At 40.8% G+C, this 24,605-nt stretch overlaps 2 protein-coding genes across 2 annotated transcripts in view; both read right to left on the reverse strand.

Moving 5' to 3' along the window:
• LOC133135104 (hemicentin-1-like) overlaps positions 1–3,493 on the reverse strand; it is a 30,279-nt gene extending 26,786 nt beyond the window's left edge. Inside the window, exon 1 of the mRNA XM_061251924.1 lies at positions 3,469–3,493. Within this exon, the coding sequence (XP_061107908.1) occupies positions 3,469–3,493 (25 nt within the window). The remainder of the gene's footprint in view (positions 1–3,468) is intronic.
• A 7,870-nt stretch (positions 3,494–11,363) lies between these two features.
• LOC133135187 (carcinoembryonic antigen-related cell adhesion molecule 1-like) overlaps positions 11,364–24,605 on the reverse strand; it is a 48,424-nt gene continuing 35,182 nt past the window's right edge. Inside the window, exons 5-13 of the mRNA XM_061252048.1 lie at positions 18,265–18,525; positions 16,770–17,048; positions 16,312–16,569; positions 14,262–14,361; positions 13,955–13,977; positions 13,775–13,845; positions 12,374–12,416; positions 12,220–12,271; positions 11,364–12,063 (exon numbers count right to left, since the gene is read on the reverse strand). Coding sequence (XP_061108032.1) covers positions 12,057–12,063; positions 12,220–12,271; positions 12,374–12,416; positions 13,775–13,845; positions 13,955–13,977; positions 14,262–14,361; positions 16,312–16,569; positions 16,770–17,048; positions 18,265–18,525 — 1,094 coding nt within the window. The 3' untranslated portion in view covers positions 11,364–12,056. The remainder of the gene's footprint in view (positions 12,064–12,219; positions 12,272–12,373; positions 12,417–13,774; positions 13,846–13,954; positions 13,978–14,261; positions 14,362–16,311; positions 16,570–16,769; positions 17,049–18,264; positions 18,526–24,605) is intronic.

Raw genomic sequence — 24,605 nt, forward strand, 5'->3', positions numbered from 1 at the left:
AGGTGCTGATTTTAAAGTGAAAACAAAAACCTGCAGACCCAGTAGCTCTCCAGGACCAGGGTTGGAGACCCCTGGTATAGAGAGACAGGAAGAATGGGAGCAAGAGAGAGGTCAGTGCTCTACAGGCTGCGCCACCGAGACACCCCTCCATGCACAGTTAAAGTATGAACATACATGAGTGTTTTATGAGTTTTGATTATATTTGCAAAAGTGTGCCTAAAAGCACAGAATAACAGGGTGCATCCAGCAGTTTAACGCATTGCAGGTAGGCTATATACTCTAAGATTATCGATGACATGACAACAACATACAGTACAGTACATGTGTCAAGAATTTCAAAAAGTATCCTAATCACTGACATCTCTGTCAGTTATTATTTATTTTGAATGAATATTTTTTTACCATTTACTTTCTTAATCCATTGTCATTACATTACACTCATCTATTTCTCTCATTAATGCAGAAACTTGGTTGAACTTTGCAGTCATGCTATAATGTAAAACAGGTTGGCATCAGCGTCCGGGAGGCATGCTGATATACCTGACAAATACCAGTTATTGGTATCGGCCACATTATTTCTATACTGTGTGTCAAAGGGTCTATACATTTTCAATAAAACAGAATATTACTCTTCAGTCAACCCTTATTTTAAAATCAGAGACGCATTTATCAAGTGAATTCAGTAAACACATTCATAAACAACCTTTCTCTGAGGCTTTGATGGGCAGTCCCTCCCTAATTAACCTGCACAGCTGTTCATGTCCATTTTAGTATTTATTTATCGATCTTCAAAAAGACGGTTGATTTTAGCCTATGCTTCCATTGGCATCTGGCACCATTTCTGTGATTACAGAAGTAGTGTTTGCTCAAATGTGGCCTCGTCTTGAATGAAAAACACTGCTAGTGGATATTTCACTGTAAGAATGTAGCAAAATGACCTTATCTCATTAGGTGTTGAAACCTTGGGATAGAAATTGGCTCAGGCGGTAAGAGCAGTCATCTGGCAGTCGGAGGGTTGCTGGTTCGATCCTGCCCTGGGTGTGTTGAAGTGTCCCTGAGCAAGATAGCTAACCCCCAAATGCTCCTAATGAGCTGGTTGGTGCCAATGGCAATGGCAGCCAATCACCGTTGGTGTGTGTGAGTGTATGTATGAATGGGGAATGAGAAGCATCAATTGTACAGAGCTTTGGATAAAGGCGCTATATAAATGCCAACCATTTACCTCCAGGGATCAGGAAGTGGATCACGCCTACAATGGAAATAAGTTGCAGTACACTTCAACGCACAAGCCTTTCAAACTCTAATCCGCTTATTGGGGTGGAAGAGGTAGTGAAACTGGAGGACACTGGTGGCCTTTGGTTAGGTTTGGTTTTTGGTTTGAATTGGAAATTAGCATCCAAGTCCTGCACCTTGGGCTGGCGTTCTGCTTTTCATCACTGGTCTTTTGGAATGTTTGGCTGCCTTCAGGTTTCCTGAGCATTTTGGGCGGAAACAAGCTGGGGTTTGGTATGGTCTTCCATTCATTTCCTTTGTGACTGCTGTCTGTGTCTGTAAACTTCATTGCTTTAAGGTAGATCAACCTGTAGATTAGACATGCATATGCTCTGCTGCCCATCACTGTTGTATCGTGTGGTAGGCCAACGCCGTCCTGTCAGTTGAAGCAGTCTGGCCTTCCCATAGAGCGTCTATAGGAACGGGAGAGAATGGGAGGCAGTGGCGGCTGCTGGCTTAAATTTCTGGTGAAGCAAGCCCACCATCACCCCTGGTGCCAATCAACTCCTGTGAGCGTCATGCTTTACTGGTTGACCAAGGCCTTTTGAGGTGATATAAACTGACCACAGCTATTAAACAGCCCATTAAACAGGTTTAAATTGTCCTCCCATTCAAAGTGATCAACACAAAAAAGAATACAGTGACAAGTAGGCATGTACTCATCACATTTATTAGGAGTCAGATTATGACATCTCACTATCTATTATCTAATCAGCCAATTGTGTGGCAGCAGTGTGATGCATACAATCATGTAGATAGAGGTCAGGAGCTTCAGTTAATGTTCACATCAACCATCAGAAGTGACGTTAGCCTTGGAATGATTGTTGTTGGCAGACAGGATGGTTAGAGTATCTCAGAAACTGCTGATTTCCTGGGATTTTCACACACACTAGTCTCTTGAGTTTGCAAAGAATGGTGCAAAAAACTAAAACGAAACAAAATCCACTGACCAGCACTTCTGCAGACAGAAACGGCTTGTTCATGAGAGACAGAAGCTGACAGGAAGGTGACAGTAACGCAACTATCCACACATTACAACATTGGTATGCAGAAGAGCATCTCTGAACACACAATGCATCATAACTTTAAGTGGATAGGCTACGGCAGTAGAAATTCTGTATAACTTCAGCTCATCAAAGAACCGACTATGGGCATGTTATTGAAGTGACGACTAAAAACTAGTCACATTACGTTTCCAATGGTGTGTAGTTTGTTAGGCTTGCGTAAAACAACACAGCATGTGTAAGGAAACTGCAGCATTTGCACACTGAGACTGTTGCGGTTTGGCAAAATCTTGAGATTTGTATGGCAAAACAGGTTGACGTTTTACAACAGAAAATGACTTTCTTGATGTTTTTTTCTTGATGTTGACTGATGCTTTTGTTGACTTTTTTTTCCCGTTTTTTCGATCTTTTTTTAATGCCAAAATTTGGGCCGGCTGCAGGCAGGAGCTTGTCTTCAGTGAATGGCCATGGTGTCTCTACCTCAAATTAATCTAGAATTACGTCACCAAACAATAGTCGACATCGCCTTTTGTAAGAATTCTCCCTCTAACAGAGTCATAACTTGAATTAAAATAATTTTACTTCCCATTTTTTCTCAGTGTTAATGTTATGGTAGTTGTCCCTGATATCATAGCATTTCAAGAAAGAGCTATAAACATACGCAGTAAACATAATACAGTAAACATAATTAGTATCACTGTTGTGAGTTAAAAAATGTCTGACCTGTGAGTAGGGCTAGAATGCCTGTGGTCAGCGCTATAACTTCCATCATGCTCAGCATGAAGCTGCTGAAGAGAACTGAAGAGGTTTAATCTGACGCAGGGAAGTAAATATGCTGATGAATTATCCATGAAACGGGGAACTATGAGTACAATGGGCTCTGCTTCCAACAAAGTTTACCCAATGTCTAAACTGCAGTCTGCAGTTTAAACATGTACAAATAGTTTCATTTCAAATCCAATGTGCGGCCGTACAAGGCCAAGACAACAAAAATGTGTCACCGTCCAAATATAGACTGCTTTCTATACTGACTTGTGGTTATACTGACAATTGTTAGGGAAAAATGCCCTTTAACATTTCACAGGTGAGCATCGTCTGATGAAACAGATCCCAGTAAAAACAACGATAGCTATACTTGAGTTTAACTTTCGTATTTATTTGCAAAGAAATGACAGAAAGTGAGAAAGCTTACCAGCTTTCTGATTTGAATCGGACATTGTAAGACTCTTACACACACTTTTTCAGAAGGGGGGCTTTACCAAAACAAAAAGACGTGAAGCTGGCCACGAACATCGATCAGTATTTTGGTCTTCCGAATACCCCTTGCTGACCTTGCTGTAAGACCAGCATGTGCTAGCTACCCCCTTCTAGGAGAAGCAGAGACATTAAGGTCAAAGGCTGTCTGCTGGGAGAGAGACAGACTCTTGGTAAGCACTTAATTCAGAAAGCGGTCTAATAGTAATGAGGATGAGACGGGTGCCCGGGGGTTGGACCCAAAATGCACGACTCAGAAACAATGGTTAGATAAAGTCCCGTCAGGGCTTTATTCGGGACGAATCCCAGGAGCGTAGTCAAAACAAGCAAAGTCCGTACACGTAGATCCAGCCAAACAAATAAACAAACAAAAAGCACGGTGCCGAGGGAAGAGGCAAACTCGTAGGCAGGGTCGTAGTCGAGGGCGATGCGGAAGTCGAAACCATGAAACAATCAGCGAGGCAAAGGTACAAAAACGGTAGGCGAAGACGTGGTCAAAAAACAAACGATGGTCAACGAAACAGTAAAACAGGCTCGGATCTTAGCGTGAATCAACCAGTAACTAATGCTCAAGAGTTGCTTGTAAACAAGAGGCAGACAATTTTGCAACAAACAGTAGCGATATAAATGGGATATAAATACAGGTGTAGACAGGTGTAGACAATTAGTTCGAGCGCAGCAAGAAAATAGAAAACAGGTGCGATGGATGACAATTCTAACAAGGTAATTAGTAATCGTTAGTAATAAACCTATCCTGCCCTAGCATTAGTAAATTAGTAAATGACATGCACGAGAAACGTAAGGTAACATGAACACATGATTAGTTTGTTAGTTCTACCCAATCCTGATCTAGCGTTAGTAGTTTTAGTAAATTGACAAATAGAAACAATTAGGGTGTGAATGACAGAAAGAGAGAGAGAGAAAGGCAGAATGCAAGATTTGCGGAAAGACATGTAAAAGTATATGTTTAAACAGTAACCAGTGTAAGTAAAAATAAACATAAATCAAAAAATAAATCGTAACAAGAAATAAACTAAACAACATGACGAACCTAGACTAACACAATACATTATAAGACAATTACGAGACTAAGACAAAATGAATAAACATAAAACATGGCAAAACAGACCTGAAACGTGACAGAGGATTAAAAATAGAAGGTTATCACAGGATTGTCATTTTGTGAACACACATTTTCAATTAAGAATCAAATAAGAAAATTACCCTTGCACAATATACTGACAATCAAAGTTTGAAAAATGAAAAAAGGAAAATACTATACGAATACCAACAAATACATGCCTCTTAAGGAAACCATTATATCCTTATATTTCCTAACTTATATTTCCTAACTGTTATACTGTAGCAATTGTGAAAAACTTCATTAGCAAGGTGGTCATGGTTATTTGTCTTGGCAATGTTCCTGAATATTCTCTAGCTTGTGGTCTTGTGTTCTATTCAGCACCATCCAGAAGAACTAAATATATTCTTGAATTGACTGAGTTTGAAATCAAGAAAAGCAATGGGCTTCTCCGGTATCTCAGAAGAAACTGAGATGCAGCTCTTGGACTAGATGGAATTTTTTGTGGGAAATAATTGCTTGTTTGCTTGCATTGCACGGAGATTATACCTCTGAGTAAGGCCCCACCTTACATCCAGACTGCTCCCTACACCCCAGCAAGACAACTCAGCTCTTTTGACGCCTTGTGGTCCCCTCATTATGAGCACCAGGTGGTCAGGCTGCACGTTCACTCCTGTTCTCTGTTCTGGTTCCTCAGTGGTGAAATTACCTGCCTACCACTGTCAGACCACCAGAATCCCTCCCCAAATTTCAACGCAGAGAGAAAACGCACCTTTTCAGACTGTACCTTAGACCTCCCTCCTGATTTACCCGACCCCATCCAATATCCCTTTTCTATACCCTTATAAAAATCTGCACTTACTGTACTATTACTATTTTCTTTGTCCATCCATCCATCCATTATCTTAACCCGCTTATCCTGAACAGGGTTGCAGGGGGGCTGGAGCCTATCCCAGCATACACTGGGCAGAAGGCAGGAATACACCCTGGACAGGTTCCCAGTTCATCGCAGGGCACACACATCATTCACTCACACACTCATACCCACAGGCAATTTAGACTCTCCAATCAGCCTAACCTGCATGTCTCCGGACTGTGGGAGGAAACCGGAGTACCCGGAGGAAACCCACGTGAACACGGGGAGAACATGCAACACGGGGAGAACACAGAGAGGCCCTGGCCACCTGGGATTCGAACCCAGGACCTCCTTGTTGTGAGGCGGCTTCGCTACCCACTGCACCATCCATGCCGCCCCCCAACAAAACATTTGATCCACATAATTGTATGCATGACATTGTTTTACAGTGATAATTCACTTTCTGTGGTTTTTTATATTATTATTAGTTTTAGTGCATATTTTAATTAGTCCCATACTGTTTCTATATGCAAGGGAGGATACCCAAGATATTTATTAAGTCATTCAGCACAAGATAATCATCCCCTCCTTGGCAGGAGAAGGCATGGCTTGCATAACAAGTCCCACAGCTTGACAGTGACATATCAGTGTCAAAAATATAGGGAAATATAAAAAAAATATATAGAAAATATAGAAAAATTTTATTTCCCTCACTATTACACTTTTAGGCACTTTTTTCCGGCAGCAAGTTTGTTTTGCATAGAATTCACGTTATATAATGCTCCTCGCGTCACAAAGGAAGACTATGATGCTGTCATAAGTGATCGAAGTGTTATTTTCAACCTTCTATTCAGCAGTCCGTTTTCTGAAATTATTTAAAATCGTATTTCTAAAACGCCAGTTTGGCTTTAATTAACGAAACGGATCACAAAACACCGAAAACAATGTGCCACAAACAGCATCTGAACTAATAACCACAACACACCACTAGAGGGGACCAAACGCCTTCTAAATGAACAACGAGATAAGGCGGAATATTCTACTTCATCTACAGCCTACATATGAGCTCCGTTGAGATTTTTTGTCAACGTGACATTCTACTGTACTCGAAAAAATTGGATAATCATTGTGACTGTCATAAGACCAACCTTTTAAAAACTACAATGTGAAATCAGATTTTATTTTTCCATACAATAATTATGTCAGTTAAAATGCATCAGAATGATCATTTTGCACTGAATACAGAACCCCCTACAGGCTGATGAAACGGAGGATCTGAATCTCAAACACCTGAATCTCAAACACCGCAAACTCCCGTACAAATGACAGCGCTGCAGGGCAGAAAGAACGGTTGCTGACATTAACTTTTCCCACAGGCTTTAGGAATGGTAATTGTAGTTTGAGTAATTCAAGGAAATCGAAACCTGCGCCATCAAAGATTTCACCACCTCACTGGGAATATTGCAGACTTATAGGGATGATACAGCCATGATAAATACAGGGGTCACAAATGATTAGTAAGTCCCTGCCCAGTCATAAACAAAGACAAGCTGCTACCAGTGGGACTTTAGCATGGTGTTACTGTATTTTGGAGCCCATGCTTTCTTAGTTATCATTTTACAGGGGGATCTTCATGGTCTATGCAACATAAAATAGTCTATGCATAGAAATACAGACAGAAGAGTAGGCAGTGTGAGCGAGCGGTTGTACAGTATATATAAACGTGACATTAGCTCAGGAAGTAAGAGCGACTGATTGTCTCCCCCACCGTGCGTGTCGATTCATTGGCTGATTAAATATTTGCATTAACAATCTGGTCTACCTAATAAAGTGCTCACTGAGAGTGCAAATAAAGTCCATTTACCATATTCACTACTATAAAATCAGGGAGCACAAAGTTACTGAAGTGTGAATGAGAGCAGGACAGTGGAGAAGGAACTGCATGTGTGTGCGCATGTGTGTATGCATTGGCCTATATTCATATTTGCTATGTCAATAATAATTTGATCCAAACAGCCAGGTGGTGGGTACTGGTCAATCTATCTAGTAAATATGATGTATTTTTATTATGATGGCAGTTTTGAACCCCATACACAGAAGTAAGTACACAGAGAGTATTCAAAGTTATATCCGTCCACCACCACCACAATAACAACAACTGTAAAAGGCAAACCACCCTAACTTGGATCACACTATACAACTAATGCCAACTAACTTCACCTTTTCCCAATGCCATTTAATGTTGTGAATGCTTCACATTTTCAATTTGTTTTCATAAAATACACCATGTACGCTATTCCATTGTCAAACGGCTCTGTTTTACTGACTGGGCGTTTGATTGGCTGATGTCGCACGTGTCGCACCATCGATGATTTCTCTTGCCTCCTGCTCCTTTTGTTCTTTCACCACCTCCACCTTTAAGCGCGAATGTATTGCCCCATACAAGAGCCTCAATAGCTTTTTATAAAACGGTTACAACATTTATAAACAGTTAATGGATGACACAATATTACTTTCTTTTCTAAATCATTAAGCAACCATTCTTCCGCCAGATAATGTAGTCCGCAGAACACAATTAATGATTGCTGGGCAATAGAAAACAGCTGCTAGCAAGAAATTGGTATCGTTAATGTTACTTTGTTATCTCGTGGCCGCATCTAGTTAGCTGTTCGATTGGCTTTATTTACGTTTATTGGCGCAGTGGGTAGCACTGCCGCCTCACAGCAAGGAGGTCCTGGGTTCGAATCCCCGTCGGCCGGGGCCTCTCTGTGCGGAGTTTGCATGTTCTCCCCGTGTCTGCGTGGGTTTCCTCCGGGTACTCCGGTTTCCTCCCACAGTCCAAAGACATGCACGTTAGGCTGATTGTCTAAATTGCCCGTAGGTATGAGTGTGTGAGGGAGTGGTGTGTGTGCCCTGCGATGGACTGGCGACCTGTCCAGGGTGTATTCCTGCCTTTCGCCCAATGTATGCTGGGATAGGCTCCAGCCCCCTGCGACCCTGGTCAGGATAAGCGGGTTCAGATAATGGATGGATGGATGGATGCTGTCCCATTTGTTCAGGCTAGGGTGAAATGCCTCCTGTCTCGGTTCTCCTTTTAACTGCTGGGCCTGGGGTAACGTTGACATCAGTGACGGCCAGTACAGTATGTCACTCCAGCGTTTTCTGTCCCTGACATTGAGTCTCCAATAGCTTTGAAGCGAGCTTTCACATTATGACCACTGACTGACGTTATCGCTCTCGCTTCGAGCCTCGCATCCGATAATGTCTGCACCATGGTACTGTGGAGACAGTGGTTGCTATAGATTTCAGTTAAAATAACGAACGGAGTGATATCGTTTGCAAACAGGCGGGTTGATTTACGTTTACTGTATGGGACTTACAGTCACGGTGAAACAGCGGTCTCAGCCAATCAGCTTCAGGATCGAAACGAACCGTTTTACAGATGGGTAAGTGTGTGTGGAGACTGTTAGTAGGCTTCTGATCAAGTTTCATTTCTTGGTTAACCAACTAACCAACTTTTTTGCCAACTAAATTGTCTACTGTAGTGACGTGACATAATTCACCTACGGAACCTTGTGTGTGTGTGATAAGTGTTCCCCACAGACTGTAATAAGGTGCGGGTTGATATATACATGATTGCATGTTTGTTCTAACCAGTTTGCTCTGCCTGTTAACTGACAAATTCCATAGTAAAGAAAACAATTAACCTGGATACTCCGCCTCTGACTCCCATTCTTCGGCGCTTCACTACCCAATAATATTGACTATTTTAGAAGGGTAATTGAGTTTGTGGCAGAAATAATTAATACTGCATATCTAAAATGTTCTCTCTCGCGTTCAAACATGGTAATTAATACATGCTGCAATATGATTCTAAGTTTGAATGTAGATGTAACCGGCCTATTGCAGACACGTACATCTGCTCAGAATCTGCCACCGACAGAGTCATGCGTCAATAGCGTGTCGATTTTTTGAACTACGAGCACGGCTACAGCGTCATAAGCTACACTTCCATTTCCATTTCCATAGCGTGAAACGGTCAAAAGTGTGGCTTCATTTTGAGGGAAAATGACTACCAGGCAAAATGCCGAGAAAAGACAATAGAGTGAGAATGAGGAAGGAGAGCACAGTGATTAAGAGGAGGCGCATGTAAATATGATTAAAATGTGAAATTATATTTGATAAGGTCTTAATGATTATAGTTTTCAGGGATTCAATTTATTTTTGTTCTCTATGTGTTTAACCATCTCTTTTTTATATTACTTTTGTGGATATTTCTTCAATTCACTTTGTGGAAATAGTTAAGTTTATTTATTGTTATTGTATGTACAGGGGCGGTTCTAGTTTTTTCTTGACTCAGGTGGCAAAGTGGGGTCCAAGGGTTGCCTGGGGGTGACAACCATGACTCCTGGCTTTGCGCACACAAAACATTTTGGGGGTTATTTATTTTTATTATTTTTATATGTTGTTTTATGTGTGAAAAACAACAACAAAACACTATTCATTACTAGTCTACTAAATCTAAATGTGACGGGTGGGAGGGGGATAAGCCAGAGATACACCTGATTTCATTTCACATGATCAGGTTTAATGAGTCACCTGATGCTTTCTCCTCATGTGACCAAAAGTAATGCAGGTAAAATAGTATGCCGGGCAGCCGCTCTTTGTTTGAAAGTAGTTGGTGCGACAAACACAGTGGTAAGAGCACTGTTTGCATAGGGATTCTGCCGGCGGTGATCTAATACGAAGCGGGTAAGGGAAGCGCCTTTGTCTAAACCGCGTCTTTGTTGAAATTCTTTATGCATAGATCCGTCAATACATGCCGTAAGCTTATCAATTGCGTGATGTGTTTTAAACATTACAGTGTATCAGTCGTTTGGTGCCTGGTTGTCATCTTTGGCTGTAGTACGTGCATGGTGCGCCAATGCTCTCAGGTACTAAAAAAATAAAAAGAAAAATTTTTTCTTGCCGTTTATTGCGGTTTACCCATTAATGATGTACGTTTTTAAAATTGTAGCTCCCTCGTTCACGTCACGACCCAACAGAACGAAGGATGGCTAGCGGTATGAATGTTGATTGAGGATTTTATGAAGGTAAATGTTATGTATATTAAACAGTGTAATTTATGAATTCAAATAAGAAATGTATGCGCTGCTGGGTATTGAATATGCACTCATTGTCTTTGTAGTTTTCTATGCTGAAAATATATTCCAGTCTACATTGTAATTGTACATTGGCTAATGTAGTCTTGTTATTTTCAGGAGCGAATTGTAGCCACTGTTTTTCCCTGCTTCAGAAAAAATGTCAAACTAGTGAGTCAAAGCTAGGTTGTAGGAAGTTTCTCTGTGTGCCTTACTAGTGTGTAAAACCACCTCCAAGTTTGTTTGTTTATTATCTTTTTGTTTGTTTGGCGAGGCCTGTTCTTTTCTTTCCTGTGCTGTGGTCATAGGCAGTGTTGTCTTTGGTGGGGCCTTTTACTAAGTGTGTGATGCAGTAACTTTACTGGCTGTGCTGGATTTGTAGTGGGCTAATCGTAATAATTCATTGGAGGATTTGTAGTGGATTCTTCCCTAAGTGTGGTGCATAATTGAACTGATTGTGGCACTCTATGGTGTAGTATATACCTAACTTGTGCGTGCAGCTAAGCCGACTATAGCACTTCTATGGTATAGTATATAGCTGGCTGTTACCTCAGGGTGATTCTGATCTCGGCTGGCCTCCCCTTTTGTTTTCCTCGCCCTTATGGGAATGATTATGTATTTTGGTTTTCCTCAAATTGTAGTAGGCCTAATAGCCTGGCTGTAGCTTAGGCAATGACTCATTGTAGTGGGTGATGTCAGGTATGCTATTGGAATAGTATGTGTAATATTTATAGATACTATTTATACAACTACTCTTTTTCCACCTTGAACAAAGTCTTTATTGATATATATTCTACGTCAACCAAAATACACCAGAAATTAAAGTGCATTATTTTTGTACACCGTCTCCTCGTGCATTCATTCATTTGAATACCTGATAGTGGGGAATACCGGTTACTCCCAGACCTAGTTACTCAGACCCTTAGTGATCTCTTTGTGTGGTCTAGGTTACATAAACATAAATGAAGAGGCTGTAGGCTACTGATAAGGCAATGACATTTAACGATGACAAATGCCTGTCACACTGGCTATTTTAGCACACAGCCCACTGAAGAGCCCCAAAATTGCACCAATTATGACTAATCTGAATTAAATAGTATATCATACATGACATCATATATTGTTATCATAAGACAATTATAAACCGATTGACTGACAAAACAGGCAATAACGCGCAAATCAGATTGCTGCTCCTGACAGGTGCACTTTTGATGCAGCAAAACGGGAAAGACGTGTCTTGGTAAAAACGGTGTCTTGGTAAATGCAGATGGACTATGTGCGGGGTAGCACTGGGGTGGCCAATCATATTTTAGGAGTGGCACTATTTGTTTAACCATATTGGAATCGGAACCCTGGAACCAAGAATCAGAACGGATACGCAGAACCGGAACCGGAATTGCTGAAATCCAAATGATACCAAGCCCTACACAGGTCTGCCCTGCCATTCGTCAATGACTGAAAAAGAGAGAGAGAAACAGGAAGGGAGAAAAGAGGTTGTGTGAGTTTCACCATGACTTATGCACAACAACATAATTAAATGTACAGTTAAAATAGTATATCACAAACTTTGGACAACAAAGAATACTTATAACAAGATATTTTTAAGCCAACCTCTTCATGGTGCAGTAGGTAGCACTATCTTTGAATTGCAATTCCTGATAATCTAGAAGCAAGAAGGACAAAAATGATGCTACAGTAGCTAGAAAATGCCAATTTTCAATCTTACAATTAGTCTTAACATGGTCCAAGATGAATAGGGTCTTACCATCTCTGTTTTCTGAAGCTACAGACCTGGGATCAATTGAGCCCTAGAGCACAACAGCAAAGGAACCATGAGATCATTTCTGACCAAAATGTGATGGTGACCAGAAAGGAACTTGTAGGGGAAAATTCACAGAACAAAAGATCTCCCTCCTAAAAGCATGATAAACAATCAAAAATCAGTCAAAATCAGACTCCACCTTAGTGAGCAGGCTGGTTCCTCCAAAGTGCTTGATGTATGCTAAAGGTGTATCAATAAATCCTTATTAAAGTATGATGTGTACCCTGTATAGTTTCAATCTGATTAACTGCTAAATTGTGCTAGGATTACACAGTGAGCCAGCCAGCTGGGGGGGGGGGGGGGGGCGTCTCGAACTGTGTAGTCAAGGACACGGGCAAAGCGAGATATGACTGATTTCTCCAGGACTCAATGTTTTATTCCAGAAGTGTATCTATTTGACCTAGAACATTAATTATAGCTGAGCTTATGAAAACGTAAGAAACCACAGTGAAAACTGTTGAAATGAGAGCAAAGAATGTGAAACGTACATTTACTCCCTTAGAAGAGAATAATTAATGAAATGTTTAGTATGTCTATATTAGAAAAGTATATTAGAAGTGAATATTAATGAAATGTTTAGTTTGTCTGTATATTTTCAATGATTACTGCTGCTTAGTTTGTCTTATAAAAGCGAAAGATACAGAGTGACGTGTATGGATGACGAGTGTGTTAGAGGGGGGGCATCCAGAACTTTATGAGGTCTGGTAGTTTGCCAAGAGCAGGTGCGGGGTGAAGTGAGGACACGGGGAGTCCTGAACTTTGTTCTAGTTGGCAGAACGCCCTGAACTTTGTACAGAGTTGGCAGAGCATAAGGACCGTTGACAATTTGCCACAATGACGTTGTGGGAGGAGCGTTGGGAGGAGTTACGATAAGAACAGTGTGGGTGATTTGCCAGAATGAGGTTTGATGAGGGGTTGTAAGTAGAACTACTGTAGAGTAACTGTGTATAAAATGGGTGTAAAAATGACAGTCGGGGTTCAGTTCTGGAGAGCTGATCCGGCTTTATGCACGTGTGCTAATAGTCTGATTTTCCTGAAGATCTTGCGGCTGTGGTGTCATCTTTTCCCTCACGAAGATGTTTTTCGACAAATTGAAGATTTGGACTCTGTCGTTTCCTAGACACAACAAACTGTACAGTGTAATTACAAACCTTCAAGTCAAATATACCAAGTTGTGCTGAGAGTACAAGCCATTCACTATGTGTGAGTGCAGAAATGTTTTGCAGCTGTGCACCTGTTGCATAATGAGCCATCAGAGACAGACAGGACACAAAATGTCCGCACAGTGTGCTGTGGGAAGGGAGCAACTCCAGCTCAATAAACTCTGACTCCACAGTCTCTCACCTCAGCCAGGTTTTCATACACAACGGGTCCACCCAACTCTTTGGTATTTTCATACACAACAGCCTGTGCATCTGAAATACAGAACCGATGTAATGTATTATTAGTGCCCGTAATTCAAGTGATCATACATTTGTAGGCAAAATGTTCATTGTAAGGTACAGTATATGTAGGTGTATTCACCTTGGTTGCATGGGATGTCCCTCCTGTAGAAGCACAAGGAGACAAACATTACCTTTGAACAGTGAGAGTGTTGTGTGTTTCATAACTGATGCAAAATGATATTAGCATTAGTGACACACTCAATTACTGACACAGAGGTGCAATAGACTGCATTCATAAACAGTGGTTGACAATTAATGCAATATTTTTGCAACAATTCTTCTCTTGGCATAATGCATGTAATATGTATTCAATGTATCATCAACATGAAACAAAAATGAAAACATAATTATGGTTTGTTTGAATAAGAGAGAACTGGTGTGTTCACCTCTTTTTCTTCTTCATGAAGACAAAAGCCCCTCCAGCCAGTGCTACACATGCCAGAGCGCCAAACGTACCCCCAAGTATTGCCCCTATTGGGGTGGGTACTGCAGAAACACAGAGCATCGCCACAGAACGCTGGTTAAAACAGTGCTGTGCACATGCTGAGAAAAACCTGCTCTCTGGAGCACACTTCTGACCTGCTCTCTGGAACACTTAAAAGTTTTTTGTTGTGCTGTACACATGCTAGCAGGGTGCTCATTTCAGCATGTACACAGCTCAGCCAGTGTAATCAACAGCTTCTGCATGCTCCTCCAGTCGTGCATAGATCCACACCATCCAGAATAGCACCTCATTACACACATATAGTTATTAATCCATTTTAAATCAGATTAAATGCATTTCAGAATGTTATTATTATTCAATTAGCAGATGTTCTTCCCCAGAGAGATCCCTAGGTGTGCATACACATCCGTACAACATAAAAAACTCACTGAACAATTTTCACTACTGTGTTAATAACAATTAGTCATTGTGTTAATATCATTAAGGCAAATAGACAAGCACTGAATTGTAATTCCCGATATGGCTGTATGACATCAGTAGGACAGGATAGGATTCTCTACTGTCACGTTTCATGTTTGTCATGTCATGTTTTATGTTTAGTTATGGTCTAGGTTATGTTACTGTCATGTCACGTATTATGTTAATCTAGTACAGGGGTCGGCAACCCTGGTCCTGGAGAGCCGCAGGGTGTGCTGGCTTTCGTTGTTACTCAGCACTTAATTGATCAATTCAAGCAGTCGATTACTCAGTTAACTGGCCTCACCTTGTTTCTTGGGTATGAATCGGTTGCTGATAATAAGGCGAAAACAAAAACCAGCAGACCCTGCGGCTCTCCAGGACCAGGGTTGCCGACCCCTGGTCAAGTATCACCACGTTTTTATGTTTCATGTCATGTTATGTTTCGTGTTTAGTTGTTGTTATGATTTAATTGTTAGTCTTGCCATGTCATGTTATTTAGTTTATTGTCATATTTCGCAAACTTGTTATGTCAGAATTTGTTTCATGTTGCGTTGTACTGGTCATTGATTAGCATACACTTTTTCATGTCTTTCTGCAAGTCTTGCATTCCTGCTTTCTCTCTCCCTTTCTGTCACTCACACCCTAATTGTTTCAATTTCCCTCTACTTACTAATCTACTAATGCTAGATCAGGATTGGGTAATACTAACATTCTCACCAGCTGTTCATGTTTACCTTACGTTTCTTGTGCATGTCATTGACTAATTTACTAATGCTAGGGCAGGATATGTTTATTACTAACGATTACTAATTACCTCTAACTTGTCAATCCTCCACACCTGATTTCCATTCTCTTGCTGCTCTCAAGCTAATTGTCTAAACCTGTCTTCACCTGCATATAAAGCTCAGTTTCAGGTCTTGTTTTTGTGAAATTGTTTGCTTCCTGTTTGTCAGGGCGGCACTTGTGTGTGCGGTGTTTGTGAAACCATTGTCTACCTGTTATGAGCCAAGCCTGTTTACCGACCAAAGATTATTGACTCCCGTTTTGTTGACCATTGCCTGCCTGTACCACGTCTTTGCCTGCTGTTTTTGTACTTTTGCCCCGCGGAGTAGACTTCGGTCTTGATTCTTGCGCCGTCATCGACCCTGAGCCTGCCTACCACCCGTCTGTACTTCTGCCCCGCTGACCGCTTTCCTGGCTCCTGGACTTCTTGCATGTGTACCGATTACGAGACTGCCTTCTCCCTCGGTACTGCGCTTTGGTTTTTTGGCTGGATATTACGTGTACGAACATTGCTTATTTTTGACTACGCTCTCTGGATTTCCCCGAATAAAGCCCTCACGGGACTTAACTACATTGTTTCTGAGTCGTGCATTTTGGGTCCTAACCCCCCCACGCACCCGTCTCATCTACTTTTCTATGGCAACACAACTCTACAGTCATGGTCCACTACTACACCAAATTCATGCTTACACTTACTATGATATATGCATATATGTTGTATTTCAGTTGCATTTCAGATTACATCTCACCTGTAACAGTCAACAGACGTGGAGCAGAGGAAATACTTAAACCAGTCACAGAATTCCTAGCCAGACAGGTGTAAGTCCCACTGTAATCAATTAAGGCTTTCTCAATAGTGTACTCCTCTGTTAGGACACCAGTCTCTTTCCCGTTAAAGGTCCAGGTGAATGTTGCAGGAGGTACTGATGATGCAGAACAGGTCAGCACCACTGTGTCGCCCACTTCTATCTCTCTGTGTCCCTGTATGACAACGTCCTCTGGTCCATCTGTAACCCACAGCCCAGCCAGTTAAGACTGAAGCACACTGCAGTGAACACAGTCACTAATGAATTTGGTTAGTGGAGCTATAACTTGCACACTTGCAGTCAAAACTATTACATAAGGTAACTGTTTCTGTAGTTTTTAAATGTGCAAAACACACTTTTGTGTTTAGAAATGAATACAGGCCAGGCTTCCCTCTACTCACAGTTGACAGTTAGGTTGTAGCTGACAGTGCCTGTGCTCACAGGGTTGGTAAGTCTGCATTGGTAGTGCCCTTTATCAGAGCCATGTACAGGGTCTATGGACACAGAGCTGTTGTCACCAGAGAAGGTGCTTCTGTTGCTAGGAGACAGTGAGTGTCCATCCTTCAGCCACTTTGTGGAGATGAGGGTTCCAGCAGCTGCCTGACAGCTCAGGTTGGCAGAGCCGTTACCTGCTATCAGTACTCCTGTGGGACCTGTGATGCTCACATCGGATATCTTCTCTACATTGGAGAGAAAAAAAAATTGCACACATTGGACTGTCAATCACTTCAAACAGTAAGAAGGTGATAGTTTCAACACCACAAGGTGTGTGAGAAACCTGCTCTCTGGAACACTGAGTCTGAGAGAAACCTGCTCTCTGGAACACTGAATCTGAAACAAACCTGCTCTCTGGAACACTGAGCTGAGAGAAACCTGCACTCTGGAGCACTGAGCTGAGAGAAACCTGCTCTCTGGAACACTGAGCTGAGAGAAACCTGCTCTCTGGAACACTGAGCTGAGAGAAACCTGCTCTCCGGAAAACTGAGAGGCCATTCTTTCATAGACCATTCTTTCTCTCCCTCTCTTTGTTCTTATTGAACTATTTTATCCCTTTGGTCTGCCAAACCTTATTTGTGAAACGTATCACTCCCTTTAAATACATTTTTCTAAATAAAATAAAATAAAATATATTTTAACATTGATGAACACACTATTCCAGTAACCCTTTGGTGGGTTATTGAATTACCCAGCTACTATTTAATTTCCATTTCAAGTAATAACACCTGTGCGTTACCCAACTTTGTTATCTTATCAAGAGAAAACATTCCACATCAATATTACACAATGATTGTTAATATTACGTGGAAGCATTCGCTAAAGTCTTATGTATCCCATCCTCAAACTAAACTGCAAAATTTTGTTTACGTTTACAGTAGATGGAGAAAATAACTCTCAACAGGGCTCTTTTCTTCTCAACAGCCAACAACGAATCAAACCATACTGTGTGAATCAATGAACCAATGACAATCTTTACAACTGCCAATGTTTTTTGCGTGTACTGTATCACGACATATGAAATTCCGTTTTGACATCCAGTGGTTCCCGTCTTCTACAAGTATTACGACTACATTGACAGTGTCTGGTCCGGTTAAAATAGTTTGGAATAATACAAGTACTGACATTTTCCTTGGACAGGGACACCTCTTGTTTAATTCAGTAACCAATTAACAGTGTCATCTTCCAGCATGAAACTCCAGAGCAAGGTCTTCTGGGCAGGACCTGCTGCCTGTGCAAATGGGGCCAGGCATCCATGTTTTTCCTATCACAATCTCTCAGTCTACTAGTAGTCGCTTTTAGAGTAACATGACCAGTCTCCTCACCATCACCAGTCACATACTGCATGACCTCTATATCTCTGTCTCAGCCCTCAGTGTTGTCTATACTCTGCTTACTCACCTATGACAGAGATCTGTATGGGGTCAGAAGGCTGAGACCTCAGGGTTATGTTGTTATGGGCCCAACAGGTATAACCGCCACTCTGACTCTCCTGAATGTTCTCCAGGTTCAATTTCTGACCCTCTGTGTTCGTCCCATTAAAAGCCCATGTAAACTCTGCAGGAGGGCTGGACTGAGCCGAGCAGGACAGAGTGAGGTTGGATCCAGTGGGGTGGACTACTTTTGGAGGGTCCACAGTCACCTTAACATCATCCGGTCCAACTACAACACATTACCCGTGTTAACACTGCACAAGAATTGTGTAGAAAATGCTGAAGCAAAACTTATTTGACCTCATCGTGAGATCAACCAACCAAACTGCAAGGAGGCACTCAAGCAAGCTCAGCAAGCATTTGACCATTGATAACATGGTCACATTAACACAGCAAAAGCATCACTGTATTATTAGGCAATAAGAATGGCAGGTCATTATAGTTATCATCCAGCTACACATATAGTATAAAGAATATTGGGAAAAGTAAGGCCCTTTATTTTTATTAAGTCTGGAATCACTGACATCTCAGAATTGGTTAAAGGGCCTTGTACTTCGAAGAATGAAAGAAACTTGAGTAAAAAAGAGCAGATTACCAAATAAGTTCTTTTGACAGAGGAGAAAAATATAGCAGTAACTTTGTACCTGTTCATTGAGTCATCATTTTGAAGGTTTTGTTTTCACTCATTGTTTTGATGGTTGTACCAAATACTGGTTGTCTAGTAATGGCAGTGCTCTGAAACTCAGTTCCATTGAGGGCCGTGTATGCAGGTTTTTAATCCAGCCTCAGATCTTAATTGTGTAATTAGTTCAGTTATTTGCTGAATTAGCACTGTAGGTTTGCACATAACATAGGCCTTTATTAAGTGAAATATGCATTATTCACATTGTCTAAATAGCTGTTGTTTATATTCTGTGCTTTAACGCAGTCAGATGCATATGGCTGAACGAGTCATTGGAATCAATCAATGAAGGCAGCATTCGGTCTCTGGAATGAAAACCTGCATGCGCACAGTGCTCCATGGCAGCGAGTTTGAGACCATTGGTACTGGTATCTGCTCTTACTGAGAAGAAAAGACAGCACAAGATGAATTCTCCAATACAATCGTAAATAGTAAAAGCAATTAATAGTGTGGACTACCATGACAGTAGCACTGAACAACAGACAGACACAATCTGTATAGTTCCCATTGTGGCAATCAATTCTGGATATTAACACCACATGCAATTTTCTGGTGCAAAGCCAGTTATGGAGAGCAAAATAAAGCCAACAGCAGTAGCGATGTTGCACATGCAGAGCAGAAGCAGACTCACAGCTGATGTTGAGGAGCACTGGCTGACTGGTGCCATTACTGCTGGCATTGGACACAGTGCAGTATAGAGGTCCGCGGTCAGTCCTCAGAACTCTTATGGTGAGAATTCTGCTGTCAGCACTCAGATGAACGCGCTCACTGGCCGTGATGTCAGAACTTCCATTATGCCAACGGTAAAAGAGGGAGGAGCCAAGGGCGGAGCATTCTAGTTGGACAGTGTCATTGAACTCCACTAAGTCAGTCATATTGACCCTGACTGTCACATTGGATACTCGCTCTGTGGGTTCAAAACATAGGTAAAGTAGCAGTGAAACTGTTTACTGCATCGTTAAAGTAAGTTTAACCACAATGGCAACCATCTTACCCAGTAAGCTAAAGTTAAATCTAAAGTTCAATACATATTGCATACCCACTTGTCACCTGTCATCATTCATGCAGTTAAAAAATTGCTCCTGTATTATAATGGACTCGGAACACATTCAAGTAGACAATATACACAATAAATATTGTTCTGACATTTATGTGCCATGGGAGGTTTGACAAAATACACACATTTTCAGTCATCTGCATTATAATGATTCCATCTATGGTATATGCCTTCCTAAATGGCAATTTGACCCGTTAACCACAATAGACAATGTTGACATAACACACACAAAATCACATTGCAAAATCTTCAATATACAATTAACTTTATAAAGCACTTTTAACTTGAATTGAGTATATGTAATTTGTATCCCACAAAAACAACCACAATCTTTTAATGGATATCAATACCAACATTTGGCATTAAAGCACTCAATGGACTTGCAGACAACTCATCAAATGAACCTGTTTGTGTTTCCAGCCGGATGGGGTCCAAAGGCAGAAATCAGAAATCAGAAATGATCCATTGTGATATTAGCATTTTATTGTGAAATAACATTGTATTGTGAAAATTACTTTTGTTATTACAGTATAGTCAAAAGGCGAACTTTCATGGCAAAACTTCATTCAAAAGTTAACATCTAAATTTCGGAAAAAGAAAGACATTCATGCTTTCATTGAACACTTTGTCACTCTCTGAGATAAGGGCATTTTAACAAGGCAATCAATTGGGAAAGTGCAGCTCTTGTATGTCTCCATATTAAGGCAACAGTATGTCAGGCATCCAGACTGGGACAAATGGAATTTCGCTTTTTTTTTTGTGGTTCCAGTATTTTTTTTTGTAGGTCACACAGGTGAGACTAAAAAAGTTCACGCAAATTATGTGACTTGGGAGATTTCCCACACTTTCACGCCCATTTATCTGTATGATGTGGAATTAGCCTATTTAATAGGGCTATATTTGTAATTAAAAGAGAATGCACGCAAAATCAAAGAAAAAAAATATTAAAGATAAAAAGAATAAATAAAACCCTAATGATAAAATAGCATGGCACAGTAGTAGCCTATAATAATTGAACAGAGAGAAAAAAGAGGCAAGTTTAGTTCTGAGTTGAATGCAGCAGTTTTGCATATTGTTTTTTTTTTCTTTCTTATAATGTAATATTTATTTTCTATTTTACGAGTGTGATTAGCTTTGAATTGTCCAGGCCATGCACTGGATCTATTTTGCTATTTATTTTCATCTACTTTCACTGCATGTATAATACCATTGATTTTTTTCATTCAGCAAACATTTTGACAATGCAAGCAATTAATAGTACATAAAATATAATAACTAAATAAAATAACATATAAATAAAAATAGAATAAATAAAATATTATATTATTCCAAATGTTTGAAATAACTTACATGCTTTTATGGGGTTAAAATGAATAAACTTGACTAACTGCGTTGGACTGTGTACAGATGGTTTTGTTGATGGCAGACAGACAGGTTGTTGTGTCTAATGTGGGGGACATTCAGACATTATCGAGTAAATGATGCCCATAAGCAAACAGAAATAACAGAATATTTTAAATGCAGCGGACATTTCTAAATGCCATACTTAGTACTCACCGTACACTTCCAGTCTAGTTTTCCCTTGCAGTGATTGAGCGTTACTTGTTGTCAGGCTCACAGAATAATCTCCTGAGTCTCTCAGTGTCAGCTCTCTGAGCTCCAGAGAACCAGTAACATTGTTCAGATTCACTCTGCCCACGTACCCAGGCCCTGGTCTAGTGACAGTAGGGAGAAAGGCAATTACACTTACAGGTACAGAGCCATTATTAAAAGACCAGGTTATTGCTGCTAATTCTGGTCCTGTTGGGCTGACTGTTGTTGTGAATGTTACACTTCCTCCTACTTCTCCAAAGAGAGGTCCCGGTGGTAGAGCATTCTGACCAGAAGAGCACCCTGAGGGAAACAAGGGAAATGTTCCTGTAAATATTTATCCATGCATAGTTAAAATATGAACATACATGAGTGTTTTATGAGTTTTAAAAGCACAGAATAACAGGATGCATCCACCAGTTTAACGCATTGCAGGAAGGCTATATACTCTAAGATTATCGATGACATGATAATGCAACATACAGTACAGTACATGTGTCAGAGAGGCATTCATCAAGAATTTCAAAAAGTATCCTAATCACTGACATCTGAACCTCTGTCAGTTATTATTTATTTTTAATTAATTTTTTTTGACCATTTACTTTCTTAATCCATTGTCATTACATTACACTGATCTATTTCTCTCATTAATGCAGAAACTTGGTTGAACTTTGCAGTCATGCTATAATGTAAAACAGGTTGGCATCAGCATCTGGGAGGCATGCTGATATACTGGACAAATACCAGTTATTGGTATCGGCCACATAATTTCTATACTGTGTGTCAAAGGGTCTATACATTTTAAATAAAACAGAATATTACTCTTAAGTCAACCCTTATTTTAAAATCAGAGATGCTTTTATCAAGTGAATTCAGTAAACACATTCATAAACAACCTTTCTCTGAGGCTTTGATGGGCAGTCCCTCCCTAATTAACCTGCACAGCTGTTCATGTCCATTTTAGTATTTATTTATCGATCTTCAAAAAGACGGTTGATTTTAGCCTATGCTTCCATTGGCATATGGCACCATTTATGTGATTACAGAAGTAGCATTTGCTCAAATGTGGCCTCGTCTTGAATGAAAAACACTGCTAGTGGATATTTCACTGTAAGAATGTAGAAAAATGGCCTTGTTATCTCATTAGGTGTTGAAACCTTGGGATAGAAATTGGCTCAGGCGGTAAGAGCAGTCATCTGGCAGTCGGAGGGTTGCTGGTTTGATCCTGCCCTGGTGTTGAAGTGTCCCTGAGCAAGATACCTAACCCCCAAATGCTCCTAATGAGCTGGTTGGTGCCAATGGCAATGGCAGCCAATCACCGTTGGTGTGTGTGAGTGTATGTATGAATGGGTGAATGAGAAGCATCAATTGTACAAAGCTTTGGATAAAGGCGCTATATAAATTCCAACCATTTACCTCCAGGGATCAGGAAGTGGATCACGCCTGAAACGGAAATAAGTTGCAGTACACTTCAACGCACAAGCCTTTCAAACTCTAATCCGCTTATTGGGGTGGAAGACGTAGTGAAACTGGAGGACACTGGTGGTCTTTGGTTAGGTTTGGTTTTTGGTTTGAAATGGACGTTAGCATCCAAGTCCTGCACCTTGGGCTGGCATTCTGCTTTTCATCACTGGTCTTTTGGAATGCTTAGCTGCCTTGCATTTTGCATTTTGGGCGGAAACAAGCTGGGGTTTGGTATGGTCTTCCATTCATTTCCTTTGTGACTGTTGTCTGTGTCTGTAAACTTCATTGCTTTAAGGTAGATGAACCTGTAGATTAGACATGCATATGCTCTTCTGCACATCACTGTTGTATCGTGTGGTAGGCCAACGCCTTCCTGTCAGTTGAAGCAGTCTGGCCTTTCCATAGAGTGTCTATAGGAACTGGAGAGAATGGGAGGCAGTGGCGGCTGCTGGCTTAAATTTTTGGTGAAGCAAGCCCATCATCACCCCTGGTGACAATCAACTCTTGTGAGTGTCATGCTTTACTGGTTGGCCAAGGCCTTTTCAGGTGATATAAACTGACCACAGCTATTAAACAGCCCATTAAACTGGTTTAAATTGTCCTCCCATTCAAAGTGATCAACACAAAAAAGAATACAGTTTACAATGTATTAGCAGTCAGATTATGACATCTCACTATCTATTATCTAATCAGCCAATTGTGTGGCAGCAGTGTAATGCATACAACCATGTAGATGGAGGTCAGGAGCTTCAGTTAATGTTTACATCAACCGTCAGAAGTGACTTTAACCTTGGAATGATTGTTGTTGGCAGACAGGGTGGTTAGAGTATCTCAGAAACTGCTGATCTCCTGGGATTTTCACGCACACTAGTCTCTTGAGTTTGCAAAGAATGGTGCAAATAACTAAAACGAAACAAAATCCAGTGAGCAGCACTTCTGCAGACAGAAACGGCTTGTTCATGAGAGACAGAAGCTGACAGGAAGGGGACAGTAACGCAACTATCCACACATTACAACATTGGTATGCAGAAGAGCATCTCTGAACACACAATGCATCATAACTTTAAGTGGATAGGCTACAGCAGTAGAAATTCTGTATAACTTCAGCTCATCAAAGAACCGACTATGGGCATGTTATTGAAGTGACGACTAAAAACAAATCACATTACGTTTCCAATGGTGTGTAGTTTGTTAGGCTTGCGTAAAACAACACAGCATGTGTAAGGAAACTGTAGCATTTGCACACTGAGACTGTTGCGGTTTGGCAAAAACAGTTCTTGAGATTTGTATGGCAAAAAAGGTTGACGTTTTACAACAGAAAATGTCTGTTGCGATGCTTCTTCTGGATGACTTTCTTGATGTTTTTTTGTTGATGTTTTTTTGTTGATGTTTTCTTTCCCTTTTTTTGATCTCTCTTTTTTTAATGCCAATATTTTTTGCCGGCTGCAGGCAGGAGCCTGTCTTCAGTGAATGGGCATGTCTACCTCAAATTAATCTAGAATTACGACACCAAATA

Source organism: Conger conger, chromosome 1 (genome assembly GCF_963514075.1).
Source record: "Conger conger chromosome 1, fConCon1.1, whole genome shotgun sequence".
Lineage (NCBI taxonomy): Eukaryota > Metazoa > Chordata > Actinopteri > Anguilliformes > Congridae > Conger > Conger conger.